This window comes from Balaenoptera acutorostrata, chromosome 3, assembly GCF_949987535.1.
Source record: "Balaenoptera acutorostrata chromosome 3, mBalAcu1.1, whole genome shotgun sequence".
NCBI lineage: Eukaryota > Metazoa > Chordata > Mammalia > Artiodactyla > Balaenopteridae > Balaenoptera > Balaenoptera acutorostrata.
This window is the reverse complement of record NC_080066.1, coordinates 158548950-158575599: the sequence shown is the minus strand read 5'-3', so window position 1 is coordinate 158575599 and position 26650 is coordinate 158548950. Positions and strand designations below refer to the sequence as shown.

General features: G+C 36.1%; 1 protein-coding gene across 8 annotated transcripts in view; it reads left to right on the top strand.

Moving 5' to 3' along the window:
* CEP128 (centrosomal protein 128) overlaps window positions 1-25282 on the top strand; it is a 465294-nt gene extending 440012 nt beyond the window's left edge. For 7 of the 8 annotated variants that reach the window (XM_057544276.1, XM_057544282.1, XM_057544280.1 and 4 more), the window contains 4 exons: window positions 1354-1431; window positions 4667-4780; window positions 17293-17401; window positions 24165-25282. In XM_057544276.1, the coding sequence (XP_057400259.1) occupies window positions 1354-1431; window positions 4667-4780; window positions 17293-17401; window positions 24165-24292 (429 nt within the window). In that variant the 3' untranslated portion in view covers window positions 24293-25282. The remainder of the gene's footprint in view (window positions 1-1353; window positions 1432-4666; window positions 4781-17292; window positions 17402-24164) is intronic. The other variant, XM_057544279.1, reaches the window with a different exon arrangement.
* Window positions 25283-26650: the final 1368 nt, after the last annotated feature.

Genomic DNA, 26650 nt, shown 5'->3' with positions numbered 1-26650 from the left:
AGTTCCTAACCCAGGCTAGTTCCAAAAAAATTGAACTCCCCTGAGAAAAAAAACCCTGACGCACATATAATTTGGGGCCTCCTCCCACCAAAAAAAAAAAAAAAGAAAAGAAAAAAAGAAAAAAAGTCATTTGACCATCTGATTAGCCTATTATTAAATTACATAATTCTCAGGTATCATTTGTAATAAATTCTATGCTATGCATTGGTAGCTAACAAACCGTGAAATCTTATGGCTTAGCACCATAAAAGTTGATTTTTCACTCACATTAAGTCCAATATGGTGGGTGGCTCTCCTCTATCCTGTAGCTCTGCCATCCGGAATACGTGGCCTCCAGGGTCCTTATGGCAGGGTCTGAGGTGGAAAAGGGAACACACAGACTCTTAACTGTCTCAGTCCAGAAGTGACACATGTCACTTTCCTTCATAATCTATTGTGCAGAACCGTTCACGTGGGAGATGTAGGGGAGTACGTGGAATAGTGGGTGGTCACTAACTTCCTGACAGCTCTGTGCAAACTTAGGTCCAGGTTCTTGCAGGACACTTTCTTCCCATGCACAGCCCTAGGGTTTATTTTTTATTTCATTGAATAATTACAATTCGTTTTAAATGTAAAAGCTAATACCTGTGTGCCTACCCTGTGACAGGACTAAGAATACAGAGGTGTATATGGTACAGTCTCTGGTCTCAAGGTTATTCTACCATTTAACCTCTTAGTTCAACATTTGCTTTCAAATAATTTTCAGAGCATTCCCTCTTAGTGGTTATATCAGTATGTGTAAATCAGTGACTAGCTAATCAAAGACTGTAGAAGTTATTGATTTGTAATCAACGGGACCTTGTGTCCCTGTCGCACATATTTAATTTCAGATTATTTCTTCCAAGTCTTTTGAGAACTACTCTTTTCCTTTTTAACTAAAATAATTGTTGAGAGCTCTTTTCTTCTTTATAATGGCAACATGTGAGGATCTCTAATATGCTCCATAGATAAGTAACTGCAAATTCATCTATTTCTCAGTATTACCTTATGATTTATTTCTGATGTTCACTGAAGCAGGTTTGTAAATTAATATGAAATTCTCTATAGAAAGTTTGATAGTATATCAGTTGCAAGCAGTTATCTAGGAGGAGCTTTATATTCAAATCAGTCTTGCAAATGCATATCATATTCTTGAAAATTTTTTTCTGATTTAGAAAGATACATTTATCTTAGACATACTATTTGTTATTTGACTCTCTAAATCTACAGCTTGAACTGCTTATACGAATGGTACAACTGATTTTTAGTACTTGGATTCTGAAAGTATTAATCAATTTTTCATAATGTTTGCTTGCCTTGTGTTTTCTTTTCTAGAGTACCCGAGTGGCCTTAGACCATCTGGAGTCTGTGCCTGAGAAACTGAGCCTACTAGAAGATTTCAAAGGCTTCAGAGTGAGAAAGAGTTGGCTTTTCTCTTTCAGTATTTTTATCTGAGTGAGAACACTTGACATCTTCCTGATGTGCAAAGAAAATTGTAGGGAGGGAGGAAAGACCAAAAAACATTGGGGACTCTTAACACTCAATCTTATCAGAGCTTATTGACATTTCTGAAGCCAGCATTGAAAATAATGGAACTTACATATTAGCACAATATAGGAAAATAGAGGCTTTTACCCTATTACCAGAAGCTCATTTGGCCCCCTAAAGCTTTAACTATAATTTAGAAAAACCTAAGAATTGAAAGGAATTACACATTCCTTTTAATTCTTTTAAAAGAATTAAATGACTTTTTTGATAAACAATTTTAATTTATGAATTATCTTCTTTTTTTAAATTATAAATTTCCAGAGTACTGTTTGTCTTAGAGATACAGTAGTGCACAGGTTATCCCTGTACTACAATATATGAATTCAGATCCACATAGAATTTTAGATTTTATATCCAATGCTGTTTATTGATAGAACTCTAACCACAAAGGATTTTATTATCAAGCCAGTTAATTACATGTCGGGATTTACCTACTGTAAATATAACCCTGACACCCAGTCCTGCCAGACAAGGTCCAGGCCAGACAGCACATGCCCCGTAGGGATGCATATGTTAATGGACAGTTTTAGTGATTTGTAATTTCTTGACCCTGTATGAACAAACAAAGATGAGAGTTTCTCTTTGAAAGCCATTTAACTGTTTATTTCATGTTAGCTTTAAAATATAACTTATATATAGATTCTGCTTAACTCTAACATATTATTTGAGGATATAGTGAGTAAGAAATATAACCAGATCATGCCATGTTGATTTATTAGAGGTACCGATATGCTGTAACTTTCAAGGTCTACCCTATCTTAAAATTTCATTAAGTGTATTTTGCTAGTTCAGTAACTAAACATTTTTGAGTGGGATCTAGGGTTGAGCTGACACATCTAGAAATCTAGAATATCACTTATAGAATAAAGCCAAGTGTTTCTAGTATATTTTACTAAAGTTTTAATTCTTTCTCATGATTTAATTGCATATTTGCAGTCTAAATCTCTATCAAAGAATTATGAAACCAGTGTTCAAGAAGATGTAATTTCTTTTCACCCTTATATGACCTGATGTGGAAAGCAGACAATATATTACACCCATGTCCTTTCCAGTTTTTTCTTCTTTAGCTAATAGAAGTTATCTAAGTGAATGAAGGGCAGGCACCAGAAGGTATTAGAAACAAGTGGCATTTGCCATTGAAAAACTAATGCCTGTCTTACACCAGCATAAAAAAAATAAAGTTTAACCTCCAGTGACAGCTCATTTTTCCCCCAGTGGTCTACATTAAACAGAATGTTCATAAGAGTAGTTTAAAAGTTGTGTTCTCTACTATTGCCAAAAATGTTTTTATTATTTTTCATCTTATAGGCTAGTGATTATCTACAAATCTAGCTTATATGTGCGCACACTCACATAGGAAGGTGCCTATATAGTGAAACTTTTAGGGACAGTGTTTTTCAAAATTCAGAATTGTACTTTCCAGTTTTAGTCATTAAAATTGAAACCTTTACCTTTAAAAGGGAAAGGAGTTCGTTAGCAAGTATTATACACTGCCATGTGGCAGGCAGTAGCTAAGTACTTTACATTACATTTCTTCAAATCCTCAGAGACACCCTATAGATTGGCATTATTTTCCCCCATTTTACAGCTCAGGAAACTGAGGTTTGGGGTATGTAAATTAGAGAAATCTACGATCTACTTCTCTGTGTTTACAGCAAAGCCCATCTGCTTTGCCCTACTGCCTGTAGCTTGAAACCCATTCTATATGTACTCTAAAGCCATATGTATGATTAAAAAGAGGTCATGTAATCAATTTAATGAAAACAACTAAACATAGCCTTAAATAAAAATACGTGAAGCCTTTAGGTTATTAGACATAGATTATATTTTTCAAAACCCCTAAACTTTCTAAAATTCAGTACGCTGTTAACAAGAGTTCAAAGACCTAAGTTCTGGTCTATGCTCATGCACCAGACAAAATCACTTAATATCTCAGGGAATATTTCCTCATCCATAAAATATGAGAGGCTTGAACAATATTATCTCTGTTGTTCCTCCTCACACCGGCATCACTAGCATATATGTGAAAATGCATTTCACATATTCTTTTGGCAATACTGTAGTCTATGACTCTTAAGTATGAATACAGACCTCAACTTATTTAGATGGTTTTGACTTTTATTCTTATTTAAAGGTGTCATAGTCTGTCTCATTTTTTTCCCCCTTATTTTGAAAGAAGCGGTTCAACTCCACAATCCTACATTTAAACATTACATATTTGATATGGAGGAGAGGGAATAGCATTGGGTTCCAAGCCCAATCTGCCACAAATTGCCTAGCCTTGGACAGGTCATTCTTAACTTACCTGGGCTGTAACTTTTTTTTTTTTTTTTAATAAAAATGAGAAATTTGGAATTCTAATACCCTTTCCAGTTTGAACATTCAAAAAGTTCTTTGGGGCTATTTGGGGAACTAAATCCCATAGGTGATTTTTCTTACATATGAAAATCAGTTGCCCTAATTCTATTCTAATTTCTCCCTAATTCATAATAGAAATGTCTAAATAACTGGCGGTGGTGACTTATTTGCTGTGTTCTATCCTCTCTCCCCAGAATGAAGGAAAAATAGAAAGGAAGGAAGGCAGGCCCTGGAAATTTTTTCTGTCTTAATTTATTACCTGAATTTTTTTATGCTTTTGAGGGCAGATGAGCTATCCTTAGGTTTAAAAATCTGCGTGATGTAATAGTTAAAAGTCAGAATGTTGAACAAAGAGAATATTTTGATGCCAAGTACTATTCCAAGGGATAGTATATAACATCCCAAAGTGGCATGGTATCATTAAGTTCCATCTTTGGACAACTCACTGTTAATTAAACCTTTTCCCCTTCCTTCAACTAAAGGAAGGAAGTCATTTCAGATTGGCCTGGGGACTAGCAGTGAAAAGAAATGCTAATAACCAATGTGGGACCCTGTTTTTATTTTCATGATAGCATCCAAAGTGATCGTTTTCTTCTTTGTCCTTGGGAACCTATGATTCCTCTATATATCTCTCTAAACGGCTATAATGATTAATCATCTACGTATCAAAACTTTCTTATCTTAATTTCAAGCACTGGTTTTTCTTTCATCTACCAGTTTAGACCCTTTGTTGTTTTTGCAGGGTTCGCGCAGTTTATCTGACAGAATTGACGGGAGATATTCTAAGTACAGAGTTCACAGAGAATCTCTTCAGCAGCGGCTGGATGACACCAAGTACAGAATCCAAAGCTTCAAAGTAATGCCCTTTATATACACTTTCAGTCTTTGGGCGTTATTCATGTTTATGGCTACAGCTTTCTAAGCAGCTGCTGTAGGTTTTGTGTAAGGGTACTACTTATAAAAGAAATTTCTTGATGTAGGAGATAGATTTTCAATTCTATAGAAGTAGACAATAAAAATCCAAAGATTGTGTTTATAACTTTTTACCTGAGAACTCATCTTTAAGTTTATGCCATTGTTACTTAATATGTTGTTTGTCTATGGGAATTGATGCTGCTTAAGAAATCCTGAGCCAGGAAACCTCTGGTCTCTTGAATGGTCAGAGGCTTAGTGTGGATGGTGGCCCCCCTCAATACGTAAGTCCAACTACTCTCGGTTCTGAAGTCCCCAGTAGGTGAAGTAACATATAGTATTGCATAGCGTTGGCAGTTACAGTCATTCCTTTCATAAAAATAAGAACTCCATGTTACTACTTCAGCCTATGGTTCACTAGTGTGGAACCAACATAGGAGACTGGGAAGATCTGACCATATTGACAAAATGCCTACCATTCCCTAGAGTCTGTCCAAGATCCATGTGGGGTATGGGTGACTTTAAACTCATTTGACCCTGAAGTTATTAGCCTAGAGCAGGGCTTCTTAACCCCGGCATTAGTGACGTTTGTGCCAGGTAATTCTTTGTCGTAGAGGCTGTCCTACGCATTGTAGGATGTTTAGCAGCATCCCTAAGAATCTACTTACTAGATACCAGTAGCATTCCCCATCCCGAGTTGTGGCATCTAAATGTGTCTCCAGATATTGCCAAACATCCCCTAGAGCAGCGGTCCCCAAACTTTTTGGCACCAGGGACCAATTTCATGGAAGACAGTTTTTCCACGGACAGGGCAGGGGGTGGGGGGGAGTGAGGGATGGTTCAGGCGGCAATGCGAGCGATGGGGAGCGATGGGGAGCGGCTGATGAAGCTTCACTTGCTCGCCCGCCGCTCACCTCCTGCTGTGCGGCCCGGTTCCTAACAGGCCATGGACCGGTACCAGTCCATAGCCCAGGGGTTGGGGACCCCTGCCCTAGAGGGCAAAATTGCCCCCCATCGAGAACACTGACCTAGAGAGAATCCATCTATATTCTAATGTACACTCCAAGTCGATTTAGAAAATAAAAAAAACTAAAGGTTCTTTTGGCTCTTTTATGTATTCTTACAAACTTCAATATATATGAATATTCATTACACTGTATATATTCACTTATTTCAGCCAAATATAATTATTTTTAAGATGCTTCTTGCCTCCTCTGAATATAATTGGATAGAATGCTCTGTGGATATAAAGACAGTATTCATTTACATAAGTCCTCCCTAGCATGCTTAAAATGAGCGCTTCACTTCCCCATCTCAAAGAAAAATTTAACACAATTATGCCATGTTATTTATACCCTTATTGTAAAGAGGGCATCCTGTGGCTTTGTGCTTTTTTACCTTTGCTTTTTACATTGGTATTATTTACTATAGTAGTGACCTTGTTGTCTCATATGGTGAATTGTAAATTGTCTTCCAACATTCTCATCAGGTCCCATATCCTCAAGCATTTCTCCACCACTGAGAGGAGTGCCACTAACTTTAAACAGAAGTGAAAGGCTTAGGTAACAAGAGCAAATAATAGTAACGACTCATTATTGAGTATATATTAGAACAAACTACATAACATTGCTCTTTTTGCATGTGTCTCATGCTTTATGTGCATTACCTCGTTTAATCCTCAGAGCAACCCTGTCAGTTGGCACCATTATTTTTCCTTTTTTACCATTGAAGGAAACAAAGTCATAGAGCAGTTAAGTGGTTGAATCAGGGTTCAAACCTAAATCTGCCTGGCTTCAAGAATCTATATCCTTGAGCACCAGGCTATTATAGTATAAATTTGTACCTGATATTCCTTAATTTTTTTAGAAGTCACCAAATGTAGGGACTATATCCTTAATAAATAAAAGTCAGTTGTCTCCAAAAGTACGTAAACACATTATATGCCTCCTAATTCAATAGAGGTCTGGATGCAAATGAAGCATTTAAAACATTACTTCCCAATACAGTTAGATCCGGTATTAGGTAAGTCAGTGCTGTCTAGTGGCACCCAAATTGCTATAAATCAATACAATTTCCATAACAGCATATGGCAAAGCTATGAATGTTTAACACATTCAGCAAGTAATCTCACTGGCGTTCTCTTTAAAATGACATTTGCAGCTGAAGAGGAAATCAAGCCTGGTTTGTGAGGCCAACACTTATCAAAATGAGAAATAAGGTAGAAAATTTTGCAAATAGGCAGTACAAATATAAGGAAGAGCCACAAAGCACATTTTGTGATGACATTGTCCCACATTAATACTAAACATTTTTAAATGTTAATCCATTTTACTGATGAATATGTAGGTTACTATCATGTGTAGCAGATGTCTGGCCTGAAATAATGTAGTGATCTAACGTAAAACTCATGAGAATATCACATCTTTTGTAGTCATTGTTGAGAAAAATGCGAGAATGCATTTTTGTGAATTGTAGATACCAATGATCATTTGCTTATATGCTTTTTATGAAAATAAGTTATTTATCAAGAATGAGAGGGGAGGCAGCTTCAAAAGAAACATGAGTTCATGTGGGCAGTGGAAAAGTTGTTAATTTCTTGGCTTCGTGGATAATCAGAAAAGCTACCTCTGATTAACTCTTGACATCTTGAAGAAAATAATAAGAGGCATTGAGACTCTTTCTATCAAGGGATAAGGCGTCCCATTTACTACATCAGTTTCATAAGACCTTATTTCAGCAGCTCTTCTGTCATATTTTGCTAGGACAGAGTTCAAAGAAAAGGCTCTTGAGTTCATTGGTTCTACTATAAACTGTGGTTCCAGGAAATCAGTTACTGTAGGATTCAGTTTAATGCAACAGACATAGACTATACAGATACTATATTGCAAAAGCACTGCACTACCTGTTGGAGGTGGAAGTGGCAGGATGTATAAACATGCAGAAGGCATGGTCTTCAAGTAGGGAGTAGTAATCTAGTCATCTTAATCCTTATAGATAATTCTTGCACAGTTGTTTTAGAGCACAGTTTGGCAAACTACCACCCATGGGCCAACTCTTGCCTGCTGACTGCTTTTGTAAGTAAAGTTTTATTGGAATACAGCCACATTTATTTATTCACGTGTTGTCTGTGACTGCTTTCATACTCAGTGGCAGAGTTGAGTAGTTGCAACAGAAACTGTATGGCCCACAAAACCTAATATATTTATTATCAAGCCCTCTACGGGAAAAGTTTGCCAATTCCTGGTCTAGAGAAAGGAGAAATTACCAATCTACTCTTACTTCCTTTACACATTATGTAAAATGTTCTCTTTTCTTTCTTTACCAAAACATACTACCCAAGCTCTTTATAAAGTCATAATACTATCCATTCATTCAACAAATATTTATTGAGTTTCAGCTATGTGCCAGGAACTTTCTAGGCCCGTGGGACTCACGTCCGTGAACAAAACAAAGATCCCTGCCTTTTAGAGCTTCTGTTCTAATTGTGAGATGTTCAAGTTTGTTCTTGTTGTTGTTGTTAAATACAACATTCAGCAAACCTTTACTGAGTTTACATTGTGTATAAAGCGCTGTGCTGGAAGCCAGAGAGGATGATGGCATAGTAAGGAGAGCCATTATCAGTCCTTAGGAACTCAGAGTCTTCACACAGACAACTGTAGTACAAAGGAGAAAGGGGTACATGCTGTAAGGGTGACCCAAAAAAACTGCAGTGGGAGTTCAGAGAAGAAAGATGCTCTCAAGTCTTGAAAAGAGGCTTGTGATGACAAGGTGCAGGGAAAAGGATCACTATTAGCATTACAGTTGTAGACCCCTGACTGTATTACTGTTGGCAGACAAATAACTGTTGGACTAGCAGAACTATGTTGGCAGCTGGCTGCTCTCATGTTGTTGCTGATGTCAGAAGGCAGTGAGACATCCAATATGGCCACACTGCTGGTGGAGGGGAAGTATAGCAGAAAGTGTACAAGTCAGGTTCTCTTTCAATCCAGAAAGAGAACCATCTCCTGCTGTTTACTCCCATGGCAATCACCAAGACCAAATGATCAGATTTCTAGAAACCTATTGAGATTTTTAGGAGGACCAATGTCCACAACTGCTGAGAGCATAATGTAATATTGTACTAAGCTTACCAAGTTAACTGGTCAAAGCCTGATCTAAAAGTTTAAATTTAGAATTCTATTCAAAGCTGAATCTGATCCAAACTGTCTCTGTGTAGACAACAGAAGCATTTCACAGCTTCTCGTTCATGCGGCCTAACTGGGTTTCTGTAGGACATACAGACTTCCTTGCTGTCCCAGCTGTTTCAAATAGAACAGAATGTTCAAAAGTCAGCCAATAACACAGCATTGCTAATCTGAATTCACGAAAGAGCATGGTTTTGTCCAAGATATTCCCATTTGCTACCTGCCCTTTCTGCTCTCTACCCATGCTAAATATATGGTTTTAATTAGCAGTGGATTTTTTAGTAAAATCACAAAAGGCATATTTTGTTCCCATCCTTCCTCCTCCTGAAAAGAAAATCATGATTTTCAATTTCTAGTAGAAGAGTTAGTATGCAATTTCTTTTTAAAGAAGCAGATGTTTTACAGGATAAGATGAGGTAGGTGAGGAAGTGTTGATAATGGCTTTCAGCACAGGTTATGAAGGCAGAGTTTGCCGAAGCCCTTTGTCATACTTGTTCAATGTAAGCATGTGTATGCTATAAGAATGTGCTTTGCTCCTGGAAGCTATTTCTCCCTCCTTGAATCTCTCCGTGGTTTGTTTATGCTTTGCTCATAGCAATTAATGGCTGTTAGCACTTTCTTTCTAAGGTCAGCTATTTCTGTACATATCTTAAATCTTCTACAATTGTAGCTTCTGAAGCATGCAATGCATAACTCCTCGTGCAATTCAAGACTGTAGATGATTTTTATTTAATGACTACTAAAATATATCACCAGTGTATCATTCAGATAATTTTACAAATATTGCTTGGGAACAGTAGTAGCAATCATGGGGGAATTTGAGGGAGCTTTAACCCCACAATACCCCAGTTATCTCATTTATAACCACCTCTTTCCATGCTTTGTTAAGAAATCCCATGTAATCTCCTACGTAAATATAACTCCATGCTTCCCCCAACCCCAAGTAATTTTGCCATCCTTTAAGCCTCTCCTATATAGAGATTTAGGGTGCAAGGCTAATCTTTAAGTTAACATAAAAGAAATAGTAAGATAACTATAGGTAAATACTGAAATCTGGGAAATGCTATTCTACTGGACTGTATGATTTTTGAGGGTAGACACTGTCTGCCTTATCTTCGGCTCCAGAATACACAATTCATGCTAAATTGGTGATTAAACTTTCTTTTTTCTAACTTTAGCCTTTTATGGAATTCTAACAAAAATTTAATTGCTGTTTTTCCAGTAATCCTTAGATGACACATCTGAAACCTCGTAGGCAATCAAATCATGCTGAACTCTAAAGCAATTTTTATGCTTTTGAAGTGATCCAGCCATAATATTTAACTAGTTGATTACATCTTGCTCTTTAAAAGTTAAGCAAAAGGTTGCCAAATGAGTTGGTATTTTTCTTTGGTATAAAACCTGAAAATAGCAATGGATCAAAAGTGCTTATTTAGGAATCAACATGGGTACTTAGATGAGCACATTTTTTTAACTCTACCAAACCCAGTTCCCCTAACAAGCCACATGCTTTCTTCACCTTTCCCAATAATTTCCTCAACAAGAACATTAAGAAAGGAAAGATTATGAAGGAGTTTAACTATAAAGATACCATTGTTAATCATGTCGAATTCAAAATTCTAGATAGGAATACTAGATACATAAGGAATACCAATTAAATGTCTTACTAGTTTTTAAATAAACATGTTATAACGTATTCATCCAAACAATCACTGTTTCCTTTGAAATAGTCACTTTAAGAGAGGAAGCACTGATTCCAGAGAGGCACCATCATTATAAAATATCTCTGCATCTCTGCTTTTGTTTCTTAAGTCACTGACACCTTTTTGAGTATCCTTGTTTATGGCAAATTTCTACCCACTACGAATATATTCAGTTTCTGAAAATGGATTAAAGTCATGTAGAGCCAAGTCCAAAATGAGTAAAAAGACAAAACAAAACAAAAACTGAGTATGATCTTTGTCATTAGTGAGTCACTAGTAATATTAAATTTTATACCATAAAATAATCAACTGCATAAAGGTAAATTTATCAAATGGCCTGATCTAACACGGTATTTTCATGAGTCTGTTCATGAGCGTGGCTTCATGTTTATAGTATTATGGTATAAATCTGGAAAAGATAGTTTGCATAGTCAGATGTACTGGTTGTTCAGTGGTTCTGCTCGGGTAGATTAGAATTAGAAAACGTTAGTGCTGAGAAATCTTAGGAGATGATCTGGTCCAGTGCCCTCATTTCCTTATATGAAGAAACTGAGAATGTGAGAGTGACAGTGTCCTTCTTCCCAACTTCCACATAGCAAACTTTCATTTCTGTACTTTGGTCAAGAATAATTATATATGATCATTATTGAGTTCCTTAATGCAAATGGCACTGTGCTAAATTGTGGAATGTTGGGATGGGTAGGTAGAAAGAGGTGATCAAAGCCCCACCCTCATGGAGGTAAAACGCTATATAATAGCAGCCATGCAGATTGAGTTAAGGAGGGCAGACTTTAAGTAAACTGTCTGTCCAGATTGAAGTTTCAAATAGGAATAAAGTTTACTGAGGAAGAGGTTAAGCTTTTTCGAGCACTGATGGAGAATTGGGAATTAAGAGTGGGGAACAGTGCATTGTTAAGCTAGAGACAAATTCAGGAAAACATTTCTGCCACAGATTCAGAAACACATAAGTGTTTTTTCCTTTTCTCTGGGGGAAGAGTTGGATAAATTAAAATTTAAAAAAAATTAAATGCATCATTTGTCTTATAAACTTTGAACTTACAGTATTTCTGAGAGAAAAATACTTGGTGGGCATCATTAAATATTAATCATTAGAGATCAGTTTAGCAAAAAGATTTAGTTGGGTTGGAACAACTTTTAAGAAACCAATTACAATGTGGGTTATGAAAGAGAAGTGGAAGAAACCCAGGGAAAATATTAGAAAATGCAAGTTCCTTCACCCAGTGGAATTTTTGCAGGGAATTCTGGCTAAATAGCTTGTTGAGACTTAAGACAGAAATAAAAATAGGTCCCTGTGCTAAGGATATAAGAGTTGGCAAAAAGCAAAAGCTAGGATTATTAAAATTGCAAAGAATCTTCCTTTTTAACCAGTACTTCCTTTTTAATATTTAAGTATCTAATTGAAAAACCGGTAGGAATTAGAAAGAAACAGTCATCTTATGGTCACCCTGTAAAAACTTTACTTAGATAGAAATTCCACAAGTTGAATATCAATGTATAATTGGAGAATATGAAGATATTGTTTTCATATTCTGATATGTTGATTGTTCAAAGGGATCGTGGAATATTTTTCTTTTAGTATGTTCTTCCAGGGTTCATTTCATTAGTTATCTTTCAAGGTAGCATTGGGGATTCTGACAGTCTTTTGAAGACTTAGAAAATTTGGGAACTTAAAGACATACAGCTGACCCTTGAACAGCTCGGGAGTTAGGGGCACCGACCCTCCGTGCAGTGGAAAATCCGACTTGTAGTCAGCCCTCCGCATCCACAGTTCCCCATCCACATTTCCACATCCTTGGGTTCAACCAACAGCAGATCATGTAGAACTATAGTATTTACTCTTGAAAAAAAAAATCTGTGTTTAAGTAGACACACACAGTTCAAACCTGTGTTGTTCAAGGGTCAACTGTTCATTGAGTCCCAGGTGTATTCCAATAGCTACTTTAGAATGAGCTGACGTGGGCCAACGAGAGGCAGAGCCGTGGATCTGGCTATTATAGTTCAGATGTGCCATACTAAAGGCCTGGGTGGAGCTGGAAGACACACAGACAGAAAGGAGAATTATGCTTTCAATCAATGCTGGGAACCTCCTCTTAATCGTGGCTCCTATATAGAATGGGAAAGAGAAAAGCGTAATATATGGTTTCCCGCTAAGAGATGCTTAGTTGATTATGGGCCAGTAAGAGAAAGGAAAAAATAAGGAAAAGCAAACACTCACATTTTGCCCATTGACACCTGGGCTGAGAAAGACAGTGAGAAAGGACAGGAGTGGAGGCGTAAGTCTGGGCGTCTTGCTGAACGAAGCAGATGACGCCATGACAGCCTCAAAATGTGCCTCCCAGAGGAAGGATGAAGCACACAGGATAGTCAAATCCTATTCGCTCTTCCCAAGGTATGGTTTTAAATTTCTAAAACAAAATCAACTGGCATCAAAGCATAGATTATATCTTTTCTGTTACCAGAAAAAGAACCACTTATATTTTTAATTATACAACCAGCTTCTTGGCATATGACAGTTAAAAATACGGCATATTTAGGAAATACAGAAAAAATTAACAAGAAAATAAATAATCCAACAAATATTTTTAAAAACCTATTTGCGTAATTTAAGGGTGTATGTTTCCCAGCTCTTACTTATACATATCTTTTTATATTGAAATCACCATTTGTTGATAATTTCCTCCTTTTTTCATGTAACATTGTATATATGTGGGAATTTTCTTTATCATCATCATTATTATCATTATGGTTCTACCATAATGATACTTTACTTTCCTGATCTCCTATTGTTGGAAATTTAAGGTTAATTTCAGCTTTTTTCTATTATAAGTAGTCACTTGATGAACATCTTGGTGTAAAAATCTTTGTCCGTATTTTTAATTTATTAACCTAATATAGATGCCTAGAACTAGAACTACTGGATGACACATTTTAAGGCTGTTTACTTGTACCCATTTTATCTAAGTTGTCTAATACATTGGCAGAGTTGTTAAAAATATTTCCTCATTACCTTCTTAATGTCTATAGACGTTCTAGTAATATTCCTCTTTCATTCTTAATATTGGCAATTTATATCTTCCCTCTTTTTTTCTTAATTAATCTCAGTAGAGGTTTTAAAATTTTATTGATCTTAAAAAGTATAACAGTATGGGTTTCATTTTTTCACTACTTTTCTGCTTTCTATTTAATTGATCTTTTATCTTTATTATTTCCTTCCTTTTACTTAATGGAGGTTTAATTTGTTCTTCGTTTTCTAGTTTCTTAAGGTGGAAACTTGGATTATCAATTTGAGACGTTTCCTCTTTTGTAATATACACGTTTAATGTTATACATTTCCCTCCAAACTGTTTTAACTGATTCTCACAAATTTTGATAAATTATGCTTTTCTTTTCATATAGTTAAAATATTTTCTCATTTTTCTTTTGATCTCTACCTTGACCCACCCATGAGTTATTTAGAAGTATGTTCTTTAATTTCTAAATTTTGGGGAATTTTTCAGATATCCTTCTGTTGTTGATTTCTTCTTTCACCCCATGTGGTTAGATGGCATCCTTTGTATAATTTCAGTCATCTTAAACTTATTGAGATTTGTTTTATCACCCAGCATGTAGTCTGTTTTGGAGAATGTTGGATGTGTGCTTGAAAAATACTTGTAATCAGCTGTTTTGGGGTAGAGTATTCTATAAATGTCAATTAGGTCTAGCTGGCCAGTAGTGTTGTTCAAGTCTTCTTTATGTTTACTGGTTTTCTGCCTACTGTTTTATCAGTTACTGAGAGAGGAATGTTGAAATATCCAACTATAATTATGGTTTTGTCTATTTTTTCCTTATAGTTCTATCAGTTTTGCTTCATATATTTTTGGCACTGTGTTAATATGTACATACAATTTAGGACTGTATCCCTTTCCCTTAAAATTGTTGACTTATTCAACCACTCACATTTCTTTTTTTTCATATATAGAAAATGAGGAAGTTTAATACAGTCGACCTTTGAACAACACAGGTTTGAACTGCATATGTCCAATTACATGCAGATTTTTTTTTCAATAGTAAATACTACAGTACTACACAATCCACAGTTGGTTGACTCCATAGTTGCAGAACCATGGATACAGAGGGCCAACTATAATCCACATATATATATGTGGATTTTTGACTGCACAGAGGGTCAGTGCTCCTAACCCCTGCGTTGTTCAAGCGTCAACTGCATATCCTTTCCTTTCCAGCAATCCTATAATGAATGACTGCCAGTTTCTTATGAAATTCTCATAATTAGTGAAAACTATAAATCACTTGGTTAAAAACCACAGGGCCTTCATCTTAAATGAACCTAAACTCCCTTTTGGTACATGAAAACTGATGATCTTAAGTCATTTTAGGATTATGTCCATGCTTTTAGCTCAGAATAAATGTCTTTTACAGACGTGTATGTGAGTTTGCGTGTGTGTGTGCACGTATACACACACACACACTTGTTCTTTTTTGGCCTTTCTTTTGCGTTTGCATACATATATATGTGACAAAGAAATAAAATATAAACTTGGTACTTAGTGCAGAGAACAACAACTAATTCATCAGATAGTCATGCTACATGAGGTCTTACTGTTGTGAAGAATCTGTTTAGGCCACCTAACCAGCAGTTGTTTCATCTAGAATCTTTGGTACCATTCTTGATCCCTTCCTCTCCCTTGACCCTGCAGTCATCCTCAATCACAGTCTTTTTTTTTTTTAAAGAAATTCACGTTCTTTTATTTATTTATTTATTTATGACTGTGTTGGGTCTTCGTTTCTGTGCGAGGGCTTTCTCTAGTTGTGGCAAGTGGAGACCACTCTTCATCGCGGTGCGCAGGCCTCTCACTGTCGCGGCCTCTCTTGTTGTGGAGCACAGGCTCCACATGCGCAGGCTCAGCAATTGTGGCTCACGGGCCCAGTTGCTCCGTGGCATGTGGGATCTTCCCAGACCAGGGCCCGAACCCGTGTGCCCTGCATTGGCAGGCAGATTCTCAACCACTGCGCCACCAGGGAAGCCCAATCACAGTCTTTTAACCGGTGTTCCCACTTCTACATTTGTGCTGTTTCAGTCTGTTTTCCACAAAGAGGCCAGAGTAATCTTTGAGAAACACAAATCAAAGCATGTCATTCCTCTCCTCAAAACCCTTGATTGCCTTCTGATTGTACTTAAGTAAAAAAAAACCCACATCCAAATCCCACCTCTGGATCTCATTGTAACCACTTCCCCAGGCTCAGTGTGCCTAAGCCATGGGCTTTCCTTCAGTTCTTCAAACACACCAAACTCTTACCTTATTAGCACCTTCACACGAGTCTAGAGCACCACTCCCTGACCACCCTCCTGCTCCCCCTTACCTCCCACTTTTCCGTCCTCCACCTGTGAGTTTTCACCTGGCTAATCCATTGATTCATACTCAGCATGCAAATTATTGCCTTAAATATCACCTACCAGAGGAAACTTCTCTGGACCCCAAATCTAAATGTAGTTCTGCCTATTATTTCCCATTCTTCTTCCTATAGCTCTTATCATAGTTTTTAACTATATTGTGTTTTGTATAGTTTGTTTAATGCCTTTCTCTCTTGCAATCCTGAAGATTTCATGATCATATACGCCAATGTTTTATTTGCTCTTTGACCAGCACATAGTAGGTGCCAAATAAACGATTGTTGAATGAATGAATGAGTGGAAGAAAGAAAAAATGAAGTGTAGTAAATAATTAGAAAACATTTAAGAGAAAAATATTGCAATTTTTAATCAAGTAAATGTATCTTAAAGCACCTGTTTTTTAACCTATTTAATTAGTAAAATTATTCAAAGATATAATTTCCTAATTCCCTTTTTCAGCTAAGATTTGGGGAAAAGGACACATTCATACAGTCCATGAGGACAGGGACCTTTTTTGTATTCATTTTGGTTTATGTATTAAATATTTGTTGAATGAGTATTTGTATAATCATTATGGAAAGCAGTCTAGGTAAATGTATTTAAAAACGTCAGATTGTTTTTATTGACCCCGTATTTCCACCCAAGAATTTGTCATATGGAATAGTCCTAAATACGGGAAAGGTTATATATTTAAAGGTATTTCTCATAGTGTTATTTATAGGAGTAAAACATTGGAAACCACCTAAATGCCCAGAAGAGTAATACCTGAGTAAAGCATGGTATATTCACTAGACAGTATATGAGTAACATAAAGCTGAAGGTTAATGACTTTTAAAATGTTTATATTATTAAATGTAAATAAATAACACAGAGTTTTACAACAATATTTACAAATCTTATCCACAGGAAAAAAAAGACTGGAAAGAAATATGTCATGCTGTTATGGCTACAGATGATTTCCTTCTCTCTCTCTTTTTTTTCATATTTTCTTTAACATCCACATATTTTATTTTTTACAAGGATTATAATTATATTAAATTGTGGTGTAACATAGCTGGTATCTTGAGGTTCAATTTTATTTTCAGTACATTTAAGTGAATCCCAAGCCTTACATTTTTCAATGATTTGAACTGAAATGCTGTGCTTTCTTTTTTAGGATGACAGAAACTTTGCTGAAAGTTCCCATGCTCATGGGTTAGATCAGTCATCCTCTTGGCAGGACCACAGTTGCTTCCTGTCTAGTCCACAGTTTTCACACTTGAACTGTAAGTAATGATGTCCTGTACCAGTTTTTAAATTGGATTTAAGAAAATGCAACTCATGGAAAGATTAAAGCATAAGGCCAGTACATGATAGTAATATTCATGTTGTAAGTTTGAAAAAATTTTCATTATGAATCATACAAATAATACCCAAGTACATTTATAATATTACCCAACTTACTAAAAATACACGGAATCGCTTCTTTTTAGACCTTACACTTCTCATAAAAACTGAAAATGAAATACCCAAGGTAATAATCTTAATTAAGCAAATTTTTTTTGGCCTGGAGATTGCTAGTAACTATGGATGAGTGGGTAAGGAAGTTAGATGGTATTGTAATAAAATTCAAGTCATCAAAAAGTAGAAAATCTTTGCATAGAACTGTTCAAAAATATCTAATTTTGTACAAAGAATAAGGATATGAAAACTATTATTGTCCGATTTCATTCTGTGAATAATACAGTGTAAATGTTGATAAAATGTCACACACATTAACGAAGTGCGAGTCTGTTGACCCAGGATACCATCTCCCACCACTTATGCTTCACCTTGGATGTAATGTCCTTAAAGAAGCCTTCAGAACTCACAGTTTTAAGTATGGTTTCTGTTATGAGTGCCCACAAAGCATTACAATTTTCCTTTAAAACCTTTCTCATACTAATTATGGAATTATTTGCTATTTGAGTGACATTTTGTTTACTGATTCTTCTCTTCACCGAAGAGTGAACTCCATGATGTTAGGAGTGATGTCTGTTTTATGCACCACTGTTTCCTCAGCATCCTATATAGAACTTGGCACATAGTAAAGCCTCAATTAATATTAGATGAATGAGTGTATGAGTTTTTTATTTCAAGTCCACTTTTATCCAATCCATTTGGGACTCAAATGTTAATAGATTCTTAGTTAGATAACCATTTAGCTCTTCAGTTTTCCGTGGACATAGAGTCTGTACATTCAATTTGACAATGCTGTCATTTAAAAAAACTAGGTTGCTATAAAATAAAGTATCAAAATTAGCCACAAGGAAGTAGGTCAAATCCAAAAATGATAACTCTCATTTTTGCTGATTTATATTCATGGATTCATCAAATAAATATTTATTGGTTTCTGATAAATAGTTTGGCTTCCATTATATCATGATTATTTTATTGCAAAAGCTAAGCATTTTCCCTTTCCTGTCCTAACCATTTTACCAAGTGATTCTATACATTTTCATAAACCCTCTGCTATTCTAATCTGGCAGTCACCCTTCAATTTGGATCATATCTCAGGTTGGTTACTGTACCTCAGAATGTGATATACACATAGGACAAAATTTTTATTTTTCATATTAAGCAATGGAAAAATTTCCTCACGTCTGTTTGATGTATGTAAGCATGGAAGAGGAGGAGGGTGGGGACAGAGCACCATCATACATCGTGGTATCCCATCCATTAAGACATTTAAGAGCCTGGAAATAAACAGCACCATGATATGAGCACAGAGGTCATTGTTCTACTGGTATTTAATTTTGCCATTATGACTTTCATAAGGCTCCCTAGAAAGGTACCTAGAAGAAAGTGGTTAGAAGACATTAAGGGGAAAACATGAAATTTTTTAGAATTTTATTTAATATTGTGACAGGCAATAAAAGAAACTGTGTTCAGCTTTTCATACAGTAACATTTCATGACTAGCCCTGGTCATTTCTCTAAGATATAGTACTTATAGGCTGCCGTACGTTTCTATATAAATACACTGGCTCAAAAAGAAATAAAGTTAAATAAGAATAGGAAAAAATATCATTGAGAACATAATTTGGATAAGAAAATACTTATTATAGTCTATATTGTACAATCTGACTGAAAATTTAGCTTAGAAAGTAAACCTCTTTATTAATTTATTGATAAATTATTTATTTATTTACACATAGTTTTACTGTTCTTTTTGACAAGTTTGTTTTATGATTTTCCTCCCATACCTACCTCCGTGTTTTTAAGGATACTTTAAAGTTTAATCATAGGTACCTATTGTTAATAATTTTAAGTGATTTAATAAACTTATTTTTAGAAATAATGTTTATTCTTATTTGCTTTTCTGATGAACCTTGACTTTTCTGTATCTTTTTCATGATGTAGTATTTTTGGAAGTGAATTAGAATCACCCTGAATACTTCTCCATTTTTGTAGCACAAACACTTTCAGCTTAGTTATAGAAACTGTCCTGTAATTTTTCTTGAACCTTCAAAATTAAAAAGGAGATCTGTCAAGATCAACAAAGAGAAAAATGGAGCCTACAGTAATTTGATAATACAGGGGATGGAAGATATCTTAAAAATATCATTAATGCCCTCAGAGAAATGAGAAAACAGTACATTTAGTAAAAATATGAGCAAGATGCTATGAAAAAGGAACACAGGATAAGAGGTCTCAGAAATTTAAAATATAAACTAGAAAGTTTATAACTTTAAAAAAGTTATAAAAAAGTTATGAACTAGGAAAGAAAGTTATAAAGAAAGTTATAAACTAGGAAAACAAAGTTGAGAAACGTACAAACAAAGTAGAAGATAAGGAAAAAGAAAGAATGGGACAATAAGAGAGAAAAGATAAGATATTCAGAAAATCAATACAAGAAGGACAGTACCTGATTAGTGAGAGTCCTGGGATGAGAGAACAAAGAAAACAGAACCAAGGCCAGAAGTGGGGCGGATGATGAGGGCTCACCCAACAAACAGCTGTTGCACATCTTTTGTGGGAGCACATCCAAGAAAGGGAGGTAAATATTTTCAGTTTTTGTATTTCTGAGAATGGGTTTCTTCCATTCACACTTGACTGAGACTTTGGCTGGCTATAAAATTCTAGGTTAAAAAGGACTTTTCTAAAAAAAGAAAAGAAAAAAAAAAAGGACTTTTCTAAGTCATTGCAGAATCATCTTCCAAAATCCAGTGTTGCTGTTGAAAAACCTTATGTCTTTTTGTTTTGACTCCCATTCCTTTGACGTGATCATTTTCACCACCACTGCCCCCTCTCACCCCTGGCCCAGCAACTTTTAGGATTGTCTCTTTAACCCCAGTGAGTTTTGTGATGATATGCCTCCCTGTGGGTCTTGTTTTATTGAGTTTTCTAACTATTTGCTGGGACAGGGTTGGCGGGGGGGCTTTTAATCTGGACACTCATATTCTTTAGTTCTCTCATAGTGAAGGAAGAAAGAAAAGATTGCATCAGGAGAATCTTTAGGAAATAAACAAAAAACTGATAGATTATGTGATTCATTTGAGCGCTTAGAAAAACTACTAATAGACATATGATTAGTGTAGGTATAACTGAGCTATTAGAAACAATTGAGAATGGTTATGAAGAGTAAATAAAAAACAAAAACAAAAATTAAAATTAATTTATTAATGAATTTTAATAAATAATCAATTAATAACTCCAGGAAAAAATGAGCAAGAAAAGAAACATTTGTCATAGTAGACCTATTAGGTTTGTGTGAGCCATATTTACACAGTCATAATAATGTAAATACTATTGACATAACTACAAGTCCAGATGTAACTCTATAGGGAGGATGGGATGAGGGAAAGTGGATGGGTGTGGATAAGTCTAACAATGATAAATCAGAGAATAGCAATATCAGCTTTTTCTTTCAAAAGCTGAAGCAAATACAGAAAATAAAGCTAAAAGGGTTGAATGTGGTTGACTCTGGGAAGCAGGAGTGTGGCACTGGGAGGGATGGGGCAAGAGACTGCTGTCTTTCTATGTAGCCCTTTGGTGCTATTTGATATGTGTATGTATGTACGCTTTGGCTAAAAAGGAATCTTACAAAAATAAAACGCTCCTGAGAAAACCCCAGCTTTTATGTCTGACCAGCGAGTGCTGGATTTTCTTAACCTCTGAATGAAGCATGAAAGCTGGGGGGTGGAGTTTAGAGCAGCTGAGGCCTGTATGGAGAACTGGGGAGTGACTGAGGTGCTGAGGCAGACATGAGTTTATGAGCCCACAGAACAGGCTGCTTCTTCCTCAGGTTGGGATTGGTACTGGAGGAGACCCTTTTGTCTGTGCTGTTGACGCTAAGGCACTCATTCTGCTGACTTAGGTGCCCTGTCAAAACTGTGACCAAACGAAAGTGTAGAATCACTGACCACGGAAAAAACAAAGGAAATGGGAAAATACTGCATAATTTGTGGTCTCTGAAATGATCCAGCATTAATGAAAGTTTGTTTTAAGTAGTAATTTATGTCAGCTTTGTGTAGTTCAGGTCAATTCAAGAAAAGGTAGATTCGTCCTGCCAGGAAGAAGGGAAGAAATATATAAATTGTAAGTTTATATTACCATTGGAAATAGGAACACAGAAATCCATTATTTAGAGCTGTGATTACTACCAAATTTATCCTGGCTGGCTGGAAGCTATGGCCATGATTCAGGACACTCTTTTAGGAGGCTTGGATTCTATTACCTGCAGCCTGTAGACAGTGGGGGCTTAGTAAGAGAGACTCATAATGCCAGCTTTTGAAACTGTCATTTTTACTTTTTATAAGTAGTGACTGACCACTGGTCTCCATGTATAGCTCCTTTTAGGCTAAAGGAACACAACTCAGGACAGAGCCTTCACTCCTGGGGCCCGGACCAGACTAGGTTTGAGTGAAGTCTGGAGTAAACTGATGACTCCTCGAAATCTCGAGTTCTTTGAGATTCAAACGCTAAATGTTTGTGGAGTCGGTATCTATAAACTCAATTTTAAAAATAAATGCAGATTGCAATTTTTCCATAATTCTAACATTGTGGTAAACAATGTTTATTTAAATAAATAAATAAATAAATAATCCCCAAAAGAAAAGGACTGTGATTTTTCATGGGGGGGGGAAAATGTTATCTGAAGATTACTTCAGGAGTTGGAAGTGAATCTTACATATTAATTTAACTTGATATTCTTAGAAAAGCAAATCAATGAAAGTTACTAACAAGAACTTTTTTTTCACTTCCTTCCTTCAGAATATGTCGCTATAAAAAGAAAAGTTAGTATTCTTAATTTGTTTTCTGACATTCCCTTAGTGGAGGTTTAAGTCCCTTAGATGGGACTTATCCACAGCGAGAATGGCAATACTCTTCACTTCTGTGTTGTACTTCAGGAACCCCCTGGCTAACTGAATGTATGCTTCATGTGTCGTCTGTCCTCAAACTTGTAAAATAAAGTGCCAAAGATTTATAGCAATAAAAATGTTGGGGTACTGCTGATGTAAAAAATTATTTCTTGTCCTTTATAGGATTTATGTATTTCATGAAAGCACAATCTTTCTACCTCTCCATCTTATAGGTTCATTGTATGTGATAGTGCTTTTTTTTTTTTTTTGGTGATTATCTTTTCACTGACCAATTAGGTGCCAGATATTTTTAAATAATTGAGTTCTGATTATTGCGATTTGACAAAGTATATACTCTATAAATGCTTTCTAGAAAGCAGCTAGAAAATCCCCAGTTGACTATCGTTTTGAAATCCCTTAAAATATATCCACGTGTTCAAACAACATTTACTAAGAGACTATGCACGAGGCTCTGTGTTTGGCTCTGGGGGGATACAGTAGTGACTAAGACAGAAAAGGTCACCTCATCTCATGCAAGAAACAGGTAGTAAGCAATAAACAAGCAAAATGGTGACTGGTGCTATAAAGGTGAAATGATAGAAGGTACCAGGACCAGAACTTTATATTAGTGATCAGAAGGTTACAATTGAGCTGAAACCTGAATGGCAAGAAGAACCAGCTGAGTTAAAATTGGGTGGGAAGGGTTTTCCTGATAGAGGGAGAAGTGCAAAGGCCCCAGAGAAGAAAGGGGTATGGTCTTCGAGAGAGATGGAACACTGAAGGAGTGAGAGAGGGAGGGAGGGAGGGAGAGAAGGGGGGAGAGTGAGAATGAGTGAGGGAGAGAGTGATTGGGAGAGAGAGTGGTAGGAGCTGAGGTCCTGGTGGAGCCTTTTCAGCCATCAGGTGTTTGGATTTTATTCTAATTTCGCTGGGAGGCTGTGGGGGCAGGGGGAGGGAAGGGTTAATGCAGTAGAGTGACATAATCTGATTTACCTTTTAGAAAGATAATTCTGGTGTGTGGAGAAGGAGGCAAGATGAAAACAGAAAGAGAGAAGATGGTGGCTTGGGCTGGGCTGATGGTAATGGAGGTGGTGTGAAGCAGAAGGACTCAGGTGAAATGGGCGGTAGAGTCCTCAGAACTTCCTCTCAAATTGGATGGGTCGAGCAGGCAGGCCAAAGAAAAGAAGGAACCAGGGTTTGAGAAACTGGGTGGATGAGTGTATCATTTTCTAAGATGAAGAAGAGCAAGGGATGGGCAGACATCAGAGTTTATAAATCAGGTGGGAGTATTTGACATAGACATTTGGATATAGGCATCTGGAGCTCAGAAGAGAGGTAAGAGGTAGTAGAAAAACAGTAAACCTAGATTCCAGATCTAGTTTCCTTCTGTGTGAAAAGGAGGATTCTGTGAAAAGGAGGCCCTTAAGATTTCGTCCTCTAAAATTCTGCATGCTTTAATATCACTATATACTGAACAAACACACATCTTTCACCCTCACTCTTCAAATCTAAAACAAACAAAATTAAATCCCATGAACATGTGTTTTTAAAAATATAGTAAACTATTTTATTCCTACATCGAAGATTTGTTAGTCCATGTAAAGTTTACAGAAAACTAGATCAAATACAGTGATTACTGACAATTTTGTCAGCCCAGGGATTCTATTCATCTAGGTTTATTTTTCTCTTTTCTCCTCCCTTGCCAGCATTTATCCAAAGAACAGTTGCTCCAGATTCACCTTCAATCAAGGAAGATGCCACAAGTTTACTGATGGATGGAACAAGTCCACAGTCCAAAAAGGAGGAATACGAAAGCAAAAACAGCAAAATGTAATTAGTTGCTTTACATGAGTGTTTTATAAATAATAACATATGTATCCTTGCCACAGTTTGGCCCAGATTATCTAGCAGACGTATCTGTAGCTTCTGCTCTTCAGCATTGCCAACCATTGACTGAAATAACAGTGCAGTTGGTCTTTGTGGATAAGTTAAACCAATCCAAATGATATCAGCTCGTGAATGACATGCAACTAACTTATTGGCAACTTATACCAGCAGAGAAAGAATAATATTTTTCACCTTGCATTTTCCTTTTTCAGGTGTCGTCAGTCACATTTTTCTGACCCAAATTTGGATTTATAATTGAGGTGTTTCAAAAATGACTGGCTAAAAAGGAGGAAAATGAGTACCCCTTGAGGCAGAAGTTGCCAGCACTTTAAATTCAGGGAGTGTTTATATACAATTGATTTTATTTTGATGCTTTCTCCCTCATAAATTATCATGTGTTATAACATGTCATGGAGATATGCATATATAATATGAGGCAGTCCACTTTATAAATGCTCAGGATTCTTACATCCATCATCTCAGCAGTCTGCTACTACGTGCAGTATCTTAAAATTTTTTTCCAATCATCCATTTTTTTATAGCAATAAAGAATTTACAAATGATATTTGAATTGTAGAGCTCTAAAGAATTCATTCATAGCACAATTTATTTATTTGTCTTTTTGTGGCCAAATATCCCACTGTGATCACTCCAGTCATATCCTGGACCATCTTTGGTTTACTCTGACCAAAATCACAGCACCAAACTCCTGTGTCCATGACATTTACTTGCCAAGAGTTCTAGTATAATTTGGTACTACCTATCTGCTTTCAGCATCTTAGCCTTTCTCGACATCAAAGTGTTTTTAAGAACCTATCCCCTTTACATGCTGATCTACCAGTGGAGAAAGATTTCTATTAAATGCTAAATAAGAGTAAACATCCAGGAACTAAATCCCACTGAGTCATAATGGAAAGATCCTGAACAGACAAGGACAATAAAGAGATATCTTTGTAATGTGCATTACATTTTGTGTTTGTTAACATCTACTCGCTTTTTAGATTTCTCATATTTCATGAAGATGCTTCTTTTTCTACTCAAGATACGTTGTCCTAACTTACCACATTTGAATGTGCAGAAGAAATGGCATTCTCCATGAACTCGAACTCAGTGGTCACTACGGAAGACAGAGGGATTTTATTTCAAAATTTACCAATACAATCTACATAACCTCTGATAGTACAGCCTTGCATTTTGCCATTTATTCATTCCAAAAACCTTTTACTGAGTTATTACTATAAGCCAGTCATGGTGTTAAGAAGGAAAAGAGAGACATAAATACAGGTGTGCATGTCCCAGAGTTTGTTTGGCACTAGGAATTACGTGAGAAAAGGAGTGATGTGTTCAGGCAGGCTGGAGAAATTCTGGAGTAGACACCACTAAGCAGGTTTGATTTGTTTGTATCTAACCTTAAGACTTGGAGCCATTAATGTGCTAATGAGCACCAGAGGTTTTAGTGGGAGTGGTATCACTCTATAGTAATATCTGGGGTATTGAAAAATTATGTCAGTATTTTTTCCTTGATGTTTTGACCAGTACCATAATATTGATATTTTATCTCCTTGGATCTAAATGACTAACTGGGAAGGGAATAAGGGAGAAAATTAACAGGTTTTATTTAAATCCTACAGATAATGGTTTAGATAGCTTTTCACTTAATGTGTTAGGAGGAACTTCATGTGGTCCATTCTTTTTAATAGAAACTGATCTAAAGCATTATTAGCACATCTGTGGTCATTTAAAAAAAAATTACATCAGGCCAGTTAGGCCTGAAAAGTGAAGGTAATTCAGAATGTGTACTTGGCAAATCCTTGAAAACATGTTAGCCGATGATTTTATAACAGAGAGGGATCTTATGAAAGACCTTTTTTAATCTAAAAAAAATAAAGCATTATATCATATTATTGAAGGCCGCATACTATGGTTGGATGAATAAAGGTGTCTGACTTTAAGTATGGAACACACAAGAACTTCAAAGGCAAAGTTAGCTTTCTGTGAGCAACAATTTTGTCAAAATTCCTTGGCCCTCTGTTTATATGGAATTAAATCCAAGGACCTGCCTCCTCTGAGGATTTTTCCTATCTCTTGCAGTCACCATAAGCTTGAGTTGGAAATTAAAAGGAATGCTAAGGAAACACTAATAGCTTGATTTGTACATTTCAAAGCCAGCAACTGTTTTTCCTTTACTCACCCCTTTGGCAAGATAATGTGTGATATCAGCCCCATTGAGTGGCTGGTCAGCCATATTGCTTGTAGCACTAGGACATTGGAAGGGATAAACCTTATTCTTGAAATGATCGTGGTC